Genomic DNA, 18812 nt, shown 5'->3' with positions numbered 1-18812 from the left:
CCCTTTGACTATTTAGGCAAATATAGTAACTGTTGAATTTACAATAATGAAAGCTGTTTATATGTCCTTTCAACACCACACAACAGCAGAATTTAAATCCTAACACAAGCACATTGAAGCTTATAATTAGTAGAAACTTAAAAATTTGATGGTTGGATGAACACACTGAAACTTTGTTACCTTTCTTGCTTCCAGGCATCATTTTCCAACCACCCAGTTAAGATTAATTTTAAGTTCCCCCACCCACAATTCAGCCTATGGTTTTTTTTAAATACAATTGATCCAGGGTGGCATTACTCTTTGTTTTGTTCAAATAAATGATTAATCTCTGAATCTTCTTTGGGACTTTAAGTTACTCTACTATATGGTTCATCAGGGTAGCATGATATGAATGTCCTTAAAATTGCCTGCTGCAAAATGAGCCTGTTTTCATCTGTTTTGGAAAGGAACAATCCCTTGGCACCACAGACTAGAAAGCACACAGGTTTCAGTTAACGCACTTGTCCTAATCTTTACTCTGCTCAGGTAATGGTATGATTACACTGAATCAATCAAACATCAAATGTCTAATTATCTTAGATATCCTCACATATACTCCACCATGTATTGGAATGGGCATACTCTAAAGGAGAAATATGTTTTGGGAAGTTCTTGCCAGGAAGTAATTTTATTCTCTGAATGTTCTTCAGCCTAATTTGGTTAAGGATACAAAAGTATCTTCAATTTAATCTTGTTACATAAGAATGAAGTGAGTTTTTTATTTTCTTTTTTAATGTAAGCACTTATAACTACAAATTATCTTCTTAGCACTGCTTTTGCTATATCAAGTATGTTTTGGTTTGCTGAGACTTCATTTTCATTGATTCAAGATATTTTCTAATTACACCTGTGATTTCATCTTTGTCCTATTGATGGTTTAAGCATGTATTGCAATTTCCACATATTTAGGGATTTTCTAATTTTCCTTCTATTAATTTTTGTTTTCATGCCATTGCTATCAGGAAAGATACCTTGCATCATTTAAATCTTTAATGTATTAAGTTCTGCAGTCTAAATATGATCTAATCTTGAGAACAATCCACATGCACTTGAGAAAAATATATATTTTTCCATTATTTGGTGGATTGTTCTCTGTATGTCTGGTTAGGCCAATTAATCTATAGTATTGCTGAAGTCCTCTGTTTCCTTATTGAAGTTAGGTCTGATTGTTCTTTAGATTTTTTATATTGGGGTATCAATATTATTGTAGTCTCTTCTAATATTATTGTAGCTCCATCTAATTCTCCCATCAATTCCATCACTGTTTGTTTCATATATTTAGGAGATCTGGTGTTTGTTGCTTCTATCTTTATAATTATTATATCTTATTGATAAATAACCCTTTTATGAGTATAGTCTGCTTTGTCTTTTGTAATAGTTTTTTTACTTATTTTTATTAAGGTATGATTGATATACACTCTTATGAAAGTGTCACATGAAGAACAATGTGGTTACATTTACCCATATTATCAAGTCCCCAGCCATACCCCAAAGGAGTCACTGTCCATCAGTGTAGTAAGAAGCCACAGATCCACTATGTGCCTCCTCTGTGATACACCGTTTTCCCTGTGATCCCCCACACCATGTGAACGAAACATTATACCCCTCAATCCCCTTCTCCCTCCCTCCCCACCCACCGTCCCACAACCCTCCTCTTTGGTAACCAATAGTTCATTCTTGGAGTCTCCGAGTCTGCTGCTATTTTGTTCCTTCAGTTTTGCTTCATTGTTATAGTCCACAAATGAGGGAAATCATTTGGCATTTGTCTTTCTCCTCCTGGCTTATTTCACTGAGCATAATGTCCTCCAGCTCCATCCATGTGGTTGCAAATGGTAGAATCTATTTATTTCTTACTGCCGAATAGTATTCCATTGTGTGTATGTACCATCTCTTCTTTATCCATTAATCTACTGACAGAAAGTTAGGTTGCTTCCATATCTTGGCTATTGTAAATAGTGCTGCAATAAACATAGGGGTGCATATGTCTTTTTGAATCTGAGAAGTTGTATTTTTTGGGTAATTTCCAAGGAGTGGGATTCCCAGGTCAAATGGTATTTCTATTTTTAGTTTTGAGGAACCTACATATTGCTTTCCACAATGGTTGAACTAGCTTACATTCTCACCAGCAGTGCAGGAGGGTTCCGCTTTCTCTGCATCCTTGCCAGCATTTGTTGTTCTTAGTCTTTGTGATGCTGGCCATCCTTACTGGTGTGAGGCGATATCTCATTGTGGTTTTAATTTGCATTTCCCTGATGATGTGTGATGATGAGCATCTTTTCATGTCTGTTGGCCATCTGAATTTCTTCTTTGGAGAACTGTCTCTTCATATCCTCTGCCCATTTGTTAATTGGGTTATTAGCTTTTTGGGTGTTGAGGCGTGTAAGTTCTTTATATATTTTGGATGTTAACCCCTTGTCAGATATGTCATTTACAAGTATATTCGCCCATACTGTAGGATTCCTTTTTGTTCTGTTGATGGTGTCCTTTGCTGTACAGAAACTTTTTAATTTGATATACTCCCATGAGTTCATTTTTGCTTTTGTTTCCCTTGCTTGAGGAGTTGCATTCAGGAAGAAGTTGCTCCTACTTATATTTAGGAGATGTTTGCCTATGTTGTCTTCTAAGAGTTTTATGGTTTCATGACTTACATTCAAGTCTTTGATCCATTTCGATTTTACTTTTGTGTGTGGGGCTAAACAATAATCCAGTTTCATTCTCTTGCATGTAGCTATCCAGTTTTGCCAAAACCAGCTGTTGAAGAGGCTGTCATTTCCCCATTGTATATCCATTGCTCCTTTATCATATATTAATTGACCATATATGGTTGGGTTTATTTCAGGGTTCTCTAGTCTGCTCCATTGGTCTATAGGTCTGTTCTTGTGCCAGTACCAAATTGTCTTGATTACTATGGCTTTGTAGTAGAGCTTGAAGTTGGGGAGTGTAATGCCCGTAGCTTTATTCTTCTTTCACAGAATTGCTTTGGCTATTCAAGGTCTTTTGTGGTTCCATATGAATTTTAGAATGATTTTCTCTAGTTCATTGAAGAATGCTGTTGGTAATTTGATAGGGATTGCATTGAATCTATAGATTGCTTTAGGCAGGATGGCCATTTTGACAATATTAATTCTTCCTATCCATGAGCACGGGATGTGTTTCCATTTATTCGTATCTTCTTTAATTTCTCTCATGAGTGTCTTGTAGTTTTCAGGGTATAGGTCTTTCACTTCCTTAGTTAAGTTTATTCCTAGGTATTTTATTCTTCTTGATGCAATTGTGAATGGAATTGTTTTCCTGATTTCTCTCTCTGCTAGTTCATTGTTAGTGTATACCCATTTTGTTGAGAGGTTTTATCATGAATGGATGTTGAAATTTGTCCAATGCTTTTTCAGCATCTATGGAGATGATCATGTGGATTTTGTCTTTCCTTTTGTTGATGTAGCGAATGATGTTGATGGATTTTTTAATGTTGTACCATCCTTGCATCCCTGAGTTGAATCCCACTTGTTTATAATGGATGATCTTTTTTATGTATTTTTGAATTTGGTTTGCTAATATTTTGTTGAGTTTTTTGCATCTCTGTTCATCAGGGTCTGTAAATTTCTTTTTTTGTGGTGTCTTTGCTTGGCTTTGGTATTAGAGTGATGGTGGCCTCACAGAATGAGTTTGGAACTATTCCCTCTTTTCTACTCTTTGGAAAAGTTTAAGGATGATGGGTGTTAGGTCTTCACTAAATGTTTGATGAAATTCAGCAATGAAGCCATCTGCTCCAGGGTTTTGTTCTTAGGTAGGATTTGATTACCACTTCAATTTAATTGTTGGTAATTGGTCTGTTCAGATTTTCTGTTTCTTCCTGTGTCAGCCTTGGAAGGTTGTATTTTTCTAGAAAGTTGTCCATTTCTTCTAGGTTATCCAGTTTGTAAGTATATAATTTTTCATAGTATTCTCTAATAATTCTTTGTATTTCTGTGGTGTCCATAGTGATTTTTCCTTTCTAATTTCTGATTCTGTTTATGTGTGTAGACTCTCTTTTTTTCTTGATAAGTCTCACATGTGGTTTATCTATTTTGTTTATTTTCTTGAAGAATCAGCTCTTGCTTTCATTGACTCTTTCTATTGCTTTATTCTTCTCGATTTTATTTATTTCTGCTCTAATCTTTATTATGTCCCTCCTTCTACTGACTTTGGGCCTCATTTGTTCTTCTTTTTCTAGTTTCATTAATTTTGAGTTTACATTGCTTATATGGGATTGTTCTTCTTTCCTGAGGTAGGCCTGTGGTGTAATATACTTTCCTCTTAGTATGGTCTTGGCTGCATCCCACAGATTTTGCAGTGTTGAATTACTGTTGTCATTTCTCTCCATATATTGCTTGATGTGTTTTTATTTGGTCATGGTTCCATTGGTTATAAAGGAGCATGTTGTGAAGCCTCCATGTGTTTGTGGGATTTTTCATTTTCCTTGCATAATTTATTTCTAGTTTCATATCTTTGTGGTCTGAGAAACTGGCTGGTACAATTTCAATCTTTTTGAATTTATTGAAGCTCTTTTTGTGGCCTAGTATATGATCTATTCTTGAAAATGTTCCATGTGCACTTGAGAAGAATGCGTATTCTGCTGCTTTGGGGTATAGAGTTCTGCAGATGTCTGTTAGGTCCATCTGTTCTAATGTGTTGTTCAGTGCCTCTGTGTCCTTACTTATTTTCTGTCTGGTTGATCTGTCCTTCAGAGTGAGTGGAGTGTTGAAGTCTCCTAGAATGATGCATTGCATTCTATTTCCCCTTTTAATTTAGTTAGTATTTGTTTCACAAATGTAGGTGCTCCTGTGTTGGTTGCATAAATATTTATAATGGTTATGTCTTCTTGTTGGATAGACCCTTTTATCATTATGTAATGTCTTTCTTTGATTCTTGTGACTTTCTTTGTTTTTAAGTCTGTTTTGTCTGATACAAGTACTTCAACTCCTGCTTTTCTCTGTTAGTTGCATGAAATATCTATTTCTGTCCCTTCACTTTTAGTCTGTTTATGTCTTTGGGTTTAAAGTGGGTCTCTTGTAGGCAGCTTATAGATGGGTCTTGCTTTTTATCCATTCAGTGACTCTATGTCTTTTGATTGGTTCATTCACTCCATTTACATTAAGGGTGATTATTGATAGGTATGTACTTATTGCCATCGCAGACTTCAGATTCGTGGTTATCAAAGGTTCAAGGTCAGCTTCCTTACTATCTAAGAGTCTAACTTAACTCACTTAGTATGCTATTACAAACACAATCTAAAGATTCTTTTCTTTTTCTCCTCCTTTTTCTTACTCCTCCATTCTTTATATATTAGGTATCTTATTCTCTGTACTCTTTGTCTATCCCTTGATTGACTTTGGGGATAGTTAATTTAATTTTGCATTTGCTTAGTAATTAGCTGTTCTACTTTCTTTACTGTGGTTTTATTACCTCCGGTGACAGCTATTCAACCTCAGGAACACTTCCATCTATAGCTGTCCCTCCAAAAATAGACTGTAGAGATGGTTTGTGGGTGGTAAATTCTCTCAGCTTTTGTTTATCTGGAAATTGTTCAATCCCTCCTTCAAATTTAAATGATAATCATGCCGGATAAAGTAATCTTGGTTTGAGGCCCATCTGCTTCATTACATTAAATCCATCATGCCATTCCCTTCTGGCCTATAAGGTTTCTGCTGAGAAGTCTGATGATAGCCTAATGGGCTTTCCTTTCTATGTGATCTTATTTCTCTGTCTGGCTGCTTTTAGTAGTCTGTTCTTATCCTTGATCTCTGCCATTTTAATTACTATATGTCTTGGTGTTGTCTTCCTTGGGTCCCTTGTGTTGGGAGATCTGTGCATCTCCATGGCCTGAGAGACTATCTCCTTCCCCAGACTGGGGAGGTTTTCAGCAATTATCTCCTCAAAGACACTTTCTATCCCATTTTATCTCTCCTGCATGTGAGCTGGGGTGGGGGAAGGGCTTGGGCCCTGCCAGGCCACAGTGTTGGTACGTTACCCTGTTCTGTGAGGTCTGCTCTTTTCTCCAGGTGTATGCAGTCTGGCGCAGTCCTCTTTTCTGTTGCTCTTTCAGGATTTGTTGTATTAATTATATTTTCATATTATGTGCAGTTTTAGGAGGAAGCCTCTGTCTCACCTCTCACACCGCCATCTTTAATTCCCCATTAGGGTTTTCTCTCAATGGAATAATAGTTTCATACTCTATTAATGAACATGCTAAAATATTAACCTGACTAGTCCTTTTTCCCATCTCCCCATTTTGCACCTGATACCGAATTCTAGAGAGTGGCAGTTAATTGCTAGTTTGGGGTATCTCTGATACACAAATATTTAACCTGGTGATTCTGAAGAGAAACATGTCCTTAGGTAAGTATAATCCAATAAGAAGAGAAAGAAATTTTAGGCTTAGTAGCTACTCCCATAAATTTCCAAAGGATGTGTAGGAATTAATGAAAGGCCGTGAAAAGAACTTTTCCTTTGGCCTATGGTGAATGGCATATCTGAGGCAATTTTATGCATTTGTAAGACACAGCTAGACATTTCTGCCTCCAAAGTACTTTGTTATCCTGAGAGAATTTATCTTCTCCTACAAAGATCCGGAATGGACTGGATAAATTAAAAGATCTGGTATTAGATAGAATAATACATTGACTCAACAAATAATTGGTAGTTGTCTATCTATAGCAAACTTTGTGCTAAGCTCCAGGCAATCATCAGTAAATAATACAGACATAGTCCCTGCTCTCATGAGCTTGTTTTTAGTGGAGAACATGGAGAATAAATAACTTTGTAATTTAAAATATGATTGGAGTTTGTAGTAAGGACTATGAAGAAAGAAACAGGATGCTGTCACAGAAAATAATAGGTAGGGGTTACTTTAAATGGGATGGTAAGCAAAGGCCTCAATGAGGTGAAATTTAAGCTGAGAGGCAAAAGAGAAGATGCCAGGTATGCCATATGAAGTACCTGCAGAAGGAGCAAAAGGGAACTGTGCTGTCAAAGGCACTAAGCAGGAGTAAGCCTGCTGTGTTCCAGGAAATGAAAGATGGCTGCAGCAAAGACACCAAAGGGCATGGTGGTAAAGGAAGCGGGAGACACACCAAGCATGGCTTTGCAGGCCACAGACAGGATTTGGGATTTTATTCCAATTGCAATGGAAAACCACTTATAGGCAAGGTGGTAACTTGATCTGATTAAAAGATCTCTCTACTGTTTGGACAATGGATCAGAAGAGGTCAGGAGAGGAAGCACAGAAGCAGGGAGACCACATAAAAGACCACTGGGACAGTCCAGGCTAGAGATGATAGTGGCTTGGACTATGTTGGTGGCAGCAGAGATGAGAAGCAGTGGGCAGAGTAAAGATAGATGTTTCAGAGGTAAAATCCACAGAACTGGTGATGAATTCATTATGGGCAATAAAGAACCAAGGGAATCAAGGAAGCCTTCTAGATTTCTGTCTTGATCAACACAGTAGGTAGTATGCCCATGTACTGTAATGAGAAAGAAGTTCAGGGATTGGGGAAGCAGCAATTATGGCAGCATGAGTGGTGGAACACTACAGATGTCCATCATGCTATCATAACAGATGAACTTGGGTGATTACTTTGGCCAGAAGTTATGGTCAAAATGTTCATAAACAGTCAGGACTCAGTTTTAAAAATTAGGAAGATTCACTTAACCAGTTTCATCAATGCAATACCAGTAATAAACAGTAACAAATTACCTTTTGATTTGTTTTATATTTTAAAAATCAACATTTTATTTTCTTCTTTGACTGGGTCAGTGGTTTAGATGTTCTGCAGTTACATAAACATATATTTTTGTTGTTTATTTGTGCTTACACTTACCTTAGAAACTAGTTTCAGTCGGTAGGTAAATCAAATATTTTTCAAAAGTTCACACTCTCTTTAATTTACTAGCTCTGCAACTCTGACTATAATCTATGAAGTCTCACATGATTTAAACCTGGATACTTATGGAGCGTCATGATAACTCAAATATGCTCATGTCCTTCCTAGAAAAGTCCCAGATTTATACAGCCAACAATGGAAGTCACATGTTTCCATTTATGTGACATTATGGGAAGGTCAGCATCTTTGGCATTTCCTGCCTGCTATGGTTTGACAGATATTCACTTTTGTTTTTTGTTTTAAACAAAGTTTAAAACAAGATCTCTTTTGAAATAGCTGGTTTACCTCAGGGAAGTGGCAAGACGAGTTTTTTAAAGCATGCTTTATTTAATATTCATTCTTTTTGACCACTACACTTTTTCTCATTCTGTAGATGTTTTTAAACTCCTATTACTTTGTCCATGTCAATGAACTTTAACACAAGTTATGCTCAGCATGGTGTAATGGGAAGCAAGGGCCTTGGACATAGCACAACTAGTTCCCTATCAGGTACAAATGTCATCTCCATTAGAAAGATGGGAAAACTGAAGGACAAAGAAGTTAAATAAGTTTTCCAAAGTTACACTATGTGTAGTGTAGAGCCAGGATTTCAAGCAGGATTTTCAGCATTTCAAAGTCTGTCTTTGGAGTCCATGGTATTTACAGCTATGCCCTGCTGCCTCGAATTGACTGTTACAGTTATTTCTGGTAGGTCCTGAAGTAGAGAGCTCTTGCCTAGTCACATAACATCCCAGAACACAAAATCAAGACTTGATCCTACACTCAAAGAATGCATGATCTCTGGTCTCACTTTACCATATTAATCTGCTGCCCATGGAAGTGGAAACACATATATGCAACGTACAATTCTTTAAACCTTTCAGAGTAATGAAGAGGTTACATTAAATAGTCTAACCATTAGAATGTAATGGAGAGACTTAGATCCTTACAGGTGAACAACTTGGCTGACTTAATTGCTCTTCTGAAATGGCCTGTGATCAACAACACCAAAGTTAACTGTTAAAGAAAAAACAATATTCAAGGTCAGGCTGCCATAAAGCAGCCAGAAACAAAGATATCAAGGTGATAATGGATGGTGTCAAAAGGATCCGAGATGGCAAACAGGAAATAAAGTCTGGATATTAACTTCTATTAGATGGGAATAGAGATCATCAGGGCTTCACATACCCAAATGTAGCTGAGTTTTCCAATCCTTCCAGAAACTCAGGTGCCTTTCCTCCTGAATTCTAACAGAGAGAAAAATGACAACTGAATAACCATCTTTACTTTTACCCTAGCACCCTTTACACACACACACACACACACACACACACACACACACACACACACACACACACACACACCACCCTTTATAAATGTTAAAGACGTATATGTTGAAATCTGTTCCAAAAAAATTCACAACCACTTAAAAAAACTTTCTAAGAGTCTCAATGGTTATTTTCATACTTGTGTTTTGAACACTTTTAAAGCCTTTGAGACTTTTCTCAATTAATCTGAATATTTTTTTACCTTCCCTCATTCATCAAGCTAAGATGTAAGCTTCTGAGAAACTCAACTAAATAGAAATGCCATAACATGCCAAAATGAAAGACAGGAAAACAAGGAAAGAAAAACAGTTTCCATAAGCCTCACATGATTTGGTGAACATAGGTCAATAAGAAATAACTGAATCTTGAAATTTTCCATGTAAATACTGACAAATATGTGCACTGGGAAAATATTTTAATGTCTAAAATGTTAATTACTATGACTTACATACCTCAACTACCACTCTTCACTGCGGTAATATTACTATTAACTGTTTTTGTAATTCATCGTACAGTTCTTCCTTTTTCTTGATTCTAAACTATATCATAATGATAAATTAAAAAATTTTTTAAACACTAAATTCTAACCTTATAGTAAAATATAATTCTCCCAAATTCTCTTTTTCTCTACATTTATGTGTGTGTGTGCACATGCAAGTGTTTTCATGAGTTCCTAATATTGATTTATTGATTCCCATTTTGAATGCCAATTTTTAAGTATTTACAAGCATTGTGAAAATACATTGTTTCCCCATGATGTAGAGGATCATTGTCTTGAAAAAGAATGTAGCTTTGGTTGTGAATGGAATTTTTGAAGGCTTGGAGTTGGTGTCCAATTGCTACCTACACTATTCAGGTATTGTTATACTGTCAGGAAGTAAAGAAAAGATTAGCTTCTTTCAGACTTCCATTTGTCAGAAACAGGAAAGGCAAACCATAGGAACAAGTACAAAAAATAACCTACACAAAATAAAGCATTGACAATACATAGGAATCACAGTGTAGAGACTGTTTTTTATCTGTTTTCTTCAGGAATGTGTGTAAATGGAGCTGTCAGCGATGCCTTTCTGACAAGGTGACCGCTCACTGCCCAAATCTACCTATAACACAGTTAATAAGTTCCACAGAAATTTATATCTTGATATGGAAAATATTTCCCTCATGAAACTATATTGTTAATTCCCTTAAATGTAATTCCACTGTGCAAAACTGCAAGAGTCACAATCTGATATTTTTACATACTCTTGGATTAAAGTTTTATTTCATATATATATGTATTTTTATATATAAGGTTTTATTTTCTATAAATGAGAATTAAGAAATCTGCACCACCCCGTTATGTCCACTCCCTTCAAAGTGGCTTATGAGCACGTTAGCTTAAGAAAAGAGAAAGTAAAAAAAGAATTATTAAGGCATATGATACTACAAACCATAAACCATTTCTAGACTTCCTAAGCAGGGATTGTTAGCAAGGAGTTTCACTGATAATCTAGTAAGATGCTTCTCAGAGTACTCTCAGGAACAGCTATTACGTGTGAGGCTTTGAGCAAATTCCTTTTCAGAATTTCCTTTTTTCCTTTTATAAAGTGGAGTAAATGACAGAATTTGTATGAGGTGCAAATGAGAAAATAAATATGAAAACCTTTGGTAACTCCAATGCCCCAAATGCAATGGCCTAAGCCCTTCCATTGGTAGGAAGAATTACTACAGAATGCATAAGCTATAGGTGGTTGTTAAAATGGGAGAAGAAAACAAGGGTCATTGACCCACTTGCCCTGTTTCAATTTTAATTAAGAATATAATTAAAATTAGAATCTGCTTGCTGTAATTGTTGCTCATTTATCAGATGATTGGTATACAGGACTATGCCTATCAGGTAGTATCTTACACCTCTGAAGAAGGTAAGACAGGACGTTTGAGATATGTAGAAACAGGCTCAGAAGTCATAAACAGGTCAAAGTTATTGCCAGAGCTATGACTACAATAGTAACATATTTTTTTTGGTACGAAATGTCTTATAAAACACTAAGATACAATTTGTATTACAGAGGTTCTGTATACCCTTATGACAATTTAAACTTTGTTTCCTTATTCACCTACAAATATTTATTTCTGGGCACTGGATATACAGCAGTGAATAAGATGTATCAGGTCCTGCTCTCGTAGAGCTGACGCTCAAGTCCTAAAAAGCCCGAAATGCCTAAAGTCAAGTCAACAGGTTCCTTGTCATCCTATCATCCATCCCCCAAGATAACTATTGTCAATAACTTGACACCTTTGCTTTCATTCCTTTTCTTTTCCTTATACAAGCATATACATGTAGATACTTGATTTTGTTTTATGCAAATGTTTTATGCAAATACTATATGTTATTAACGCTGGGTTTATTCACTTCTTAACAAAACATTGAGGACATTCTTTCAAGTATGTACATATAAATCTACCTTATCCTTTTCAGTAGTTTGGTCATATTCCATTGCGACTGTATCATATTATTGCCTCATTTCCCTATTGATAAATCTCAAAGGCACTTCAAGTTTTACTATTGGAACTACATGGAAATAAATGCCTTAGTCAAGTCTCTTTCATAGAGATAACTTATTTCTCCAGGTAAAGTCTCCAGAGTGAGACTCAAAGGGGATGTGAGTTTACAGTTTCAGAAACACTGCTGGATTATTTCCCCAAAATGTTGGCTAATATATGACCAAGTAACATTGTTATCAATAATTATAACAATATAAGAATCACAATAGTTAACATTTATTTAGGACTTTTAATGCCAGAAACTATGGCACACAGTTCAGCATAATCAATTAAAAAATAGTTCTGCAATGTGGGAACATTATTTTCTCCGTATATATAAATGAAGAAATAGAATCAGAAATAAGTTTAACTGGCCTAAGATCACACAACTAGCAAGTGATGGAGCTATTATTTAAACTCATGTAATTTTGCTTGAGGTCCATTTTCTTTTACCAGTTATTTGACATTTTTTATCAACATGATGGAGAAAAAAGTTGTTTTACTGTTGTTTTAATTTTCCTGTTTATTATTATAGGAGTTTAGCGTTTTTGGTGTTTTTTATCTTCATTCTCTCTACTACGAACTGCTTTTTTATATTTCCACCCATTTGGCATAGGATTGGTTTTTTATCGATAATAATTTGTAGGTGCCTTTTGAATATTTATTATGATAACTATTTACAATGAAAACACTGTTTCTTGTTGCACTCAATTTCTCAAATTCGCTTTTCTTTTGACTTCAATGATGCTGCCTTTTGCCATACACATATATTTTTTAAATCATATTTTTTTCATTTTTGGCTTTTGCAAGTCTTATCTTGCCTAAGAAGGTCTCCTCTATCTAAAGAGTATATAAATATTATTTTACATGTCCTTATAGTATTTGATTTGATTTTTAAAGTTGTCTTTAATTCACTGACAATTAGTGCATAAATGCTGTGAGGTTAGTTTCCACTTTTATTTTCTGAAATAATTAGCCAGTTATCCCCAAACAATTCTTTCAATACACAAGCATTTTCTATATGCCCTTTTAATAAATATGTAACTCTCTTCTCTCTTTTTCACCTGTGCTTTCAGATTCTGATATGGCATTGCCCAGCCACTCCCACCCTCCCTGGGTCTGGTTGAATATTACTCTTTTCTTTTTCCTTTCATTTTTTTTTGGTATCATTAATCTACAATTGTATGAGGAACATTATGTTTACTAGACTCCCCCCATCACCAAGTCCACCCCACAATACCCCATTACAGTCACTGTCCATTAGCGTAGGAATATTACTCTTTTAATATAAATAAAGATTACACTATAATACTTGTAATTTGAAGTGTCATGGACAAGGGGAGAGGAAAATCATATTTTAGGTCCAGAGACCACAGTACCTCTTCTTCGTCTGTAAGGGAAGAGCTTTCTCTTCGTCGTCTCAAACCTTTAACCTTGTGATTGGTTGAGTTCTTTGGAAGCTCATTCTAATGGTACTTGAAGGCCAACAGAAGAAAATTAAAAATCTGCCTCAAGAAACATAAGAACTGTAAGATATCTTTATTTCACAAATCTCCTAAAATTTCTAAATGTATCTGTTATAGAAACTAAAAAATACTTGTGTTCTAAGTAGAAAGACTTGCTTAACAGGACATACTAAAATAGAAGAGGAACTATTTCACCTTTGTTGGTAAGCTTCCCACATTGTAGTGAGAACAGTGATGAAAATTTCCTTCACACTATGGTGTCTGAAGTCTGCTACATTTGTTTTGATTTCTACTCTCTAGCACTTCTCTGTATCAACAAAATTTAGCAATTCTTAGTACTTCTGTTTCTTATGGTATGAGTATAATGCCTCAGGAAAAATGTGAAAGTTATTAAAAACAGCTAGTGGTCTAAAAAGAAACAGCCTATCTATATAGACGTTAAAGAAAGAACCAAACAAACACCTCACAAGCAATCTGTAGAGGCTTACTTATATCTGCATTTAAGAATTTTAGCTATAAGTATTTTAACTGATTTTAAGGAAACCTTTAGACAAACTAAACAATTACGAACTTTATAATTTGACTCGTCCATATATTTCATCTTACACAAATAGAGTTTTAAAGTAGATTTAATTTTCTACATTTAGGGGAACAATAAAGGCAATCATTCATCCACCGATGCCACTTACAACCACATGTTTAAAAATATTTTTAAGAATATTATCTTGGCCAAGCAGTTTTTGGTATAGCAATATCATCATATATATATAAAGAGATTCAGGGTAGAGCAAAGTAATTTTCTTCCCGTTCTCATTTTTTCCTGCTGGAATTATTACAGGCATTTTAAAAGCTAACTTTAGAGGAGATTTTGTGAAATTCTAAGATCAGCAGTTTTCTGAGGGAATTTTTCTAAGAAACCACAGAAAAACAAAAGGTAAAAAAAAGAAACAAGCAAAAATCCAGTCACATTCATGACATTAATTTTTCTCTCTGAGGAATATAGCTAAACTTTAATTATGTATTTCTAGCTTGATACAATTACCAAGAACAGGCAGATTTTCGGCATCAAGTAGTTTTAATTTTATCTGTAACGAATTCTCCATCTTCTAGGTTTAGTTTCGGGAAAATTCTCCTCATACATTGGTGTCTGTCCTGACCTGGTGTACCTTACGTGAAGTTTTTCTTAATTTGGTCCCAGGAATCCTCCGTAGACCGCAAATGTCACAAAAAGGTTTTGCGTGTATTGCTTTAACCCTCTATAAAAAGATTTACGCCCATCAATCTCCTCAGAAACTGAAGTGTGGATCGGCACCTTCCTTTCGTCGACCTACTAGGACTTACACTAAGGAAGCGGTAAAAATCAGCTCAAGTCTTTATTATATATCAGTTCATTCACCCGGTATCACCAACTATTCCCAAGAGAGGAAGGATTTTTATCTTAGTTAAACCAATAAATTATATTCTTACTTTCCTTCTTACCAGTGACAGAGCCGCCTTTTGGCCGTTAGGAGCCGGCTAGAAATGCCCCTTCAGCTCGTTTCCGGTCCTAGGCTATTCTCATTGGACAATAAAATGTGATTGGCATAAGCTAGACACAATTATGGCCGAGTCTGTGTTAACATCTTCCCAGTCTGGAAAATTTATTACTTCACTAATTGCAGATAGGGTGGACTCACGAAATACGGGGCAGGAGATTAAATTTGTACTTTAAACAGTGGATAACTCTTTAGTCATAAGCACATCTCATGAAATATTTTAGATATGTTAAGCTAAAAATATTATGCATTGTTTTTCTGAGATTCAAACTTACTTATCACGTATTGTTATTCACTCTATGTGGCAATACTGTTTGCACAGTATCTGTCTTTATGAAAATCTATACTTCATTATACAATTTCCTAATGCTTCACTAATGAGTATATATAATTGCAGCCTATATAATTCAGGAAGATAGACGTGACTCTCTCAGTGTGGGTTTACCTGCTCTCATAATGACCCTTCCCGCTACCTCCTTGTCAACCCGGCAATTACTTTTATCACAAGCAAGAATAAAAAAGAACAGAGAGATAAAGGGGGAAGAGGCTCTAAACGTTGTATTCAAATCACCTTCACTAAACATAGAGAAAAGCAAATTAATATCTCTGAAGGTGTTTTAAATGCATTGAGGGATTTTTCTTTTCATTTCTAATAAAAAAGACCTTAAGGAAGATAAAAGAGATGCAGACAAAGCCCCATATTTTGGGGGGGAAAGGATCCAAAGGCCAAATTGCAGGACAAAATCCACCCAGGGTCTAGCAAATAGTAAACACAAATAAAATTTAAGTTTTATTTCGATTCTAGTAAATATAAAAGAGAACTCTTCCATTTGTATATCTACTTTAAAATAATTTATCAACCTGACCTATTTACTGTAATTGCTTTTTTCTTTTTATTAATTTGACATATCTTCTTGTAGAGTAACATAAGCATGTATAGGTTTTAAACTACTAATTAAATTGCATACACACATTAACATAATAGGAATACAGCTACATAACAAAAGCAGACCTACAATTACCAGCCATCTCCAGTGAAACCAAAAAAAACCAGTTAGGCACCCTAGGCATTTGTGAAAACTTATCAATGATATGATGGATATTGTGTAACTGAATTTGAATAGTTTGAGAAAAATCAGACAAATTAAAACAACACATTCCTGGGAACTGTTCACATCCCATATGTTCTTTTAAAAGTAGATAGTCTGTAGTCGCAAGATTTTGGAGCACTGCAACTTGCACTTCTCCTAATTCTTGGTTGAGTTCCGACAGTATAGATCCAGTCAAATTTGTTGTTTTACTGTATGCACAGGCCAGCTTAGATATCTCCTTCTTCATTCCAATGGCAAGTCCAGGAACCTGTGGGATGAATGCAGCTACAACTGGAACAGCGCCAGGATCTTTGTTGAAGTTTTTCGATGTTCATCTTCTGGAATGACTCTTCCAGAGAATATTGATGTTGGAAGTTCTTCTTCATATCATATCTTAATTCGTTTTCTGGGTAGCCAAATTAGGCTTTAATCCTCTGTATAAACACAAACAAACCCTTTGCCCACACTTTGATATACGCTTTATATCATTGTGAAGAACTTATTGTATTGGAGATCACCACACAGGAACAGCTTTTTTTTTTTTAAGAGAAAGGAATATTATCAGAAAAATGTACTTCCATAGCTGATCGTCTGACACCCTGTTAGTCCATTCTTGGGTTCTGTGATTCTGCTGCTGTGTTGTTCCTTCAGTTTTTCCTTTGTTCTCATATTCCACAGATGAGTGAAATCATTTGGTATTTCTCTTTCTCCGCTTGCCTTATTTCACTGAGCATAATACCCTCTAGCTCCACCCATGTTGTTGCAAATGGTAGGATTTGTTTTCTTCTTATGGCTGAGTAATATTCCATTGTGTATATGTACCACATCTTCTTTATCCATTCATCTACTGATGGACACTTAGGTTGCATCCAATTCTTGGCTATTGTAAATAGTGCTGCGATAAACATAGCTGTGCATCTGTCTTTTTCAACCTTGAGTGCTGCATTCCTAGGGTAAATTCCTAGGAGTGGAATTCCTGGGTCAAATGGTAAGTCTATTTTGAGCATTTTGAGGAACCTCCATACTGATTTCCACAATGGTTGAAGTAATTTACATTCCCACCAGCAGTGTAGGAGGGTTCCCCTTTCTCCACAACCTCGCAAACATTTGTTGTTCTTTGTCTTTTGGATGGCAGCCATCCTTACTGGTGTGAGGTGATACCTCATTGTGGTTTTAATTTGCATTTCTCTGATAATTAGTGATGTGGAGCATCTTTTCATGTGTCTGTTGGCCACCTGTATTTCTTTTTTGGAGAACTGTCTGTTCAGTTCCAATGCCCATTTTTTAATTGGATTATTTGTTTTTTGTTTGTTGAGGTGTGTGAGCTCTTTATATATTTTGGATGTCAAGCCTTTATCAGATCTGTCATTTACAAATATATTCTCCCATACTGTAGGGTTCCTTTTTGTTCTATTGGTGGTGTCTTTTGCTGCACAGAAGCTCTTCACCTTAATATAGTCCCATTTGTTCATTTTTGCTGCTGTTTTCCTTGCCCGGGGAGATATGTTCAAGAAGAGGTCACTCATGTTTATGTCTAAGAGGTTTTTGCCTATGTCTTTTTCTAAGAGTTTTATGGTTTCATGACTTACATTCAGGTCTTTGATCCATTTTGAATTTACTTTTGTGTATGGGGTTAGACAATGGTCCAGTTTCATTCTCCTACATGTAGCTGTCCAGTTTTGCCAGCACCATCTGTTGAAGAGGCTGTCATTTCGCCATTGTATGTCCATGGTTCCTTTATCAAATATTAATTGACCATATATGTTTGGGTTAATGTCTGAAGTCTCTAATCTCTTCCACTGATCTGTGGCTCTTTCTTGTGCCAGTACCAAATTGTCTTGATTACTATGGCTTTATAGTAGAGCATGAAGTTGGGGAGTGAGATCCCCGCCACTTTATTCTTCTTTCTCAGGATTGCTCTTGCTATTCGGGGTCTTTGGTGTTTCCATATGAATTTTTAAACTATTTGTTCCAGTTCATTGAAGAATGTTGTTGGTAATTTGATAGGGATTGCATCAAATCTGTATATTGCTTTGGGTAGGATGGCTTTTTACGATATTAATTCTTCCTAGCCACGAGCATGGGATGAGTTTCCATTTGTTAGTGTCCCTTTTAATTTCTCTTAAGATTGACTTGTAGTTTTCAGGGTATAGGTCTTTCACTTCTTTGATAACGTTTATTCCTAGGTGTTTTATTCTTTTTGATGCAATTGTGAATGGAATTGTTTTCCTAATTTCTCTTTCTATTGGTTAATTGTTAGTATATAGGAAAGCCACAGATTTCTGTGTGTTAATTTTGTATCCTGCAACTTTGCTGTATTCCGATATCAGTTCTAGTAGTTTTGGAGTGGAGTCTTTAGGGTTTTTTATGTACAATATCATGTCATCTGAAAATAGTGACAGTTTAACTTCTTCTTTACCAATGTGGATTCCTTTTATTTCTTTGTTTTGTCTGATTGCCATGGCTAGGACCTCCAGTACTATGTTAAATAACAGTGGGGAGAGTGGACAAACCTGTCTTGTTCCTGATCTCAGAGGAAAAGCTTTCAGCTTCTCTCTATTCAGTATAATGTTGGCTGTGGGTTTATCATATATGGCCTTTATTATGTTGAGGTACTTGCCCTCTATACCCATTTTGTTGAGAGTTTTTATCATGAATGGATGTTGAGTTTTGTCAAATGCTTTTTCAGCATCTGTGGAGATGATCATGTGGTTTTTGTCTTTCTTTTTGTTGATGTGGTGGATGATGTTGATGGATTTTCGAATGTTGTACCATCCTTGCATCCCTGGGATGAATCCCACTTGGTCATGGTGTATGATCCTTTTGATATATTTTTGAATTCGGTTTGCTAACATTTTATTGAGAATTTTTGCATCTACATTCATCAGGGATACTGATCTATAGTTTTCTTTTTTGGTGGGGTCTTTGCCTG

General features: G+C 35.7%; 1 protein-coding gene across 1 annotated transcript in view; it reads right to left on the bottom strand.

Annotated features, from left to right (window-relative positions):
* LOC130681801 (kelch-like protein 4) overlaps nt 1–11742 on the bottom strand; it is a 44121-nt gene extending 32379 nt beyond the window's left edge. The window contains exon 1 of the mRNA XM_057495378.1: nt 11710–11742. Within this exon, the coding sequence (XP_057351361.1) occupies nt 11710–11742 (33 nt within the window). The remainder of the gene's footprint in view (nt 1–11709) is intronic.
* Nucleotides 11743–18812: the final 7070 nt, after the last annotated feature.

Source organism: Manis pentadactyla, chromosome X (genome assembly GCF_030020395.1).
Source record: "Manis pentadactyla isolate mManPen7 chromosome X, mManPen7.hap1, whole genome shotgun sequence".
Classification (NCBI taxonomy): domain Eukaryota; kingdom Metazoa; phylum Chordata; class Mammalia; order Pholidota; family Manidae; genus Manis; species Manis pentadactyla.
This window is presented reverse-complemented; position numbering and strand designations above follow the sequence as displayed.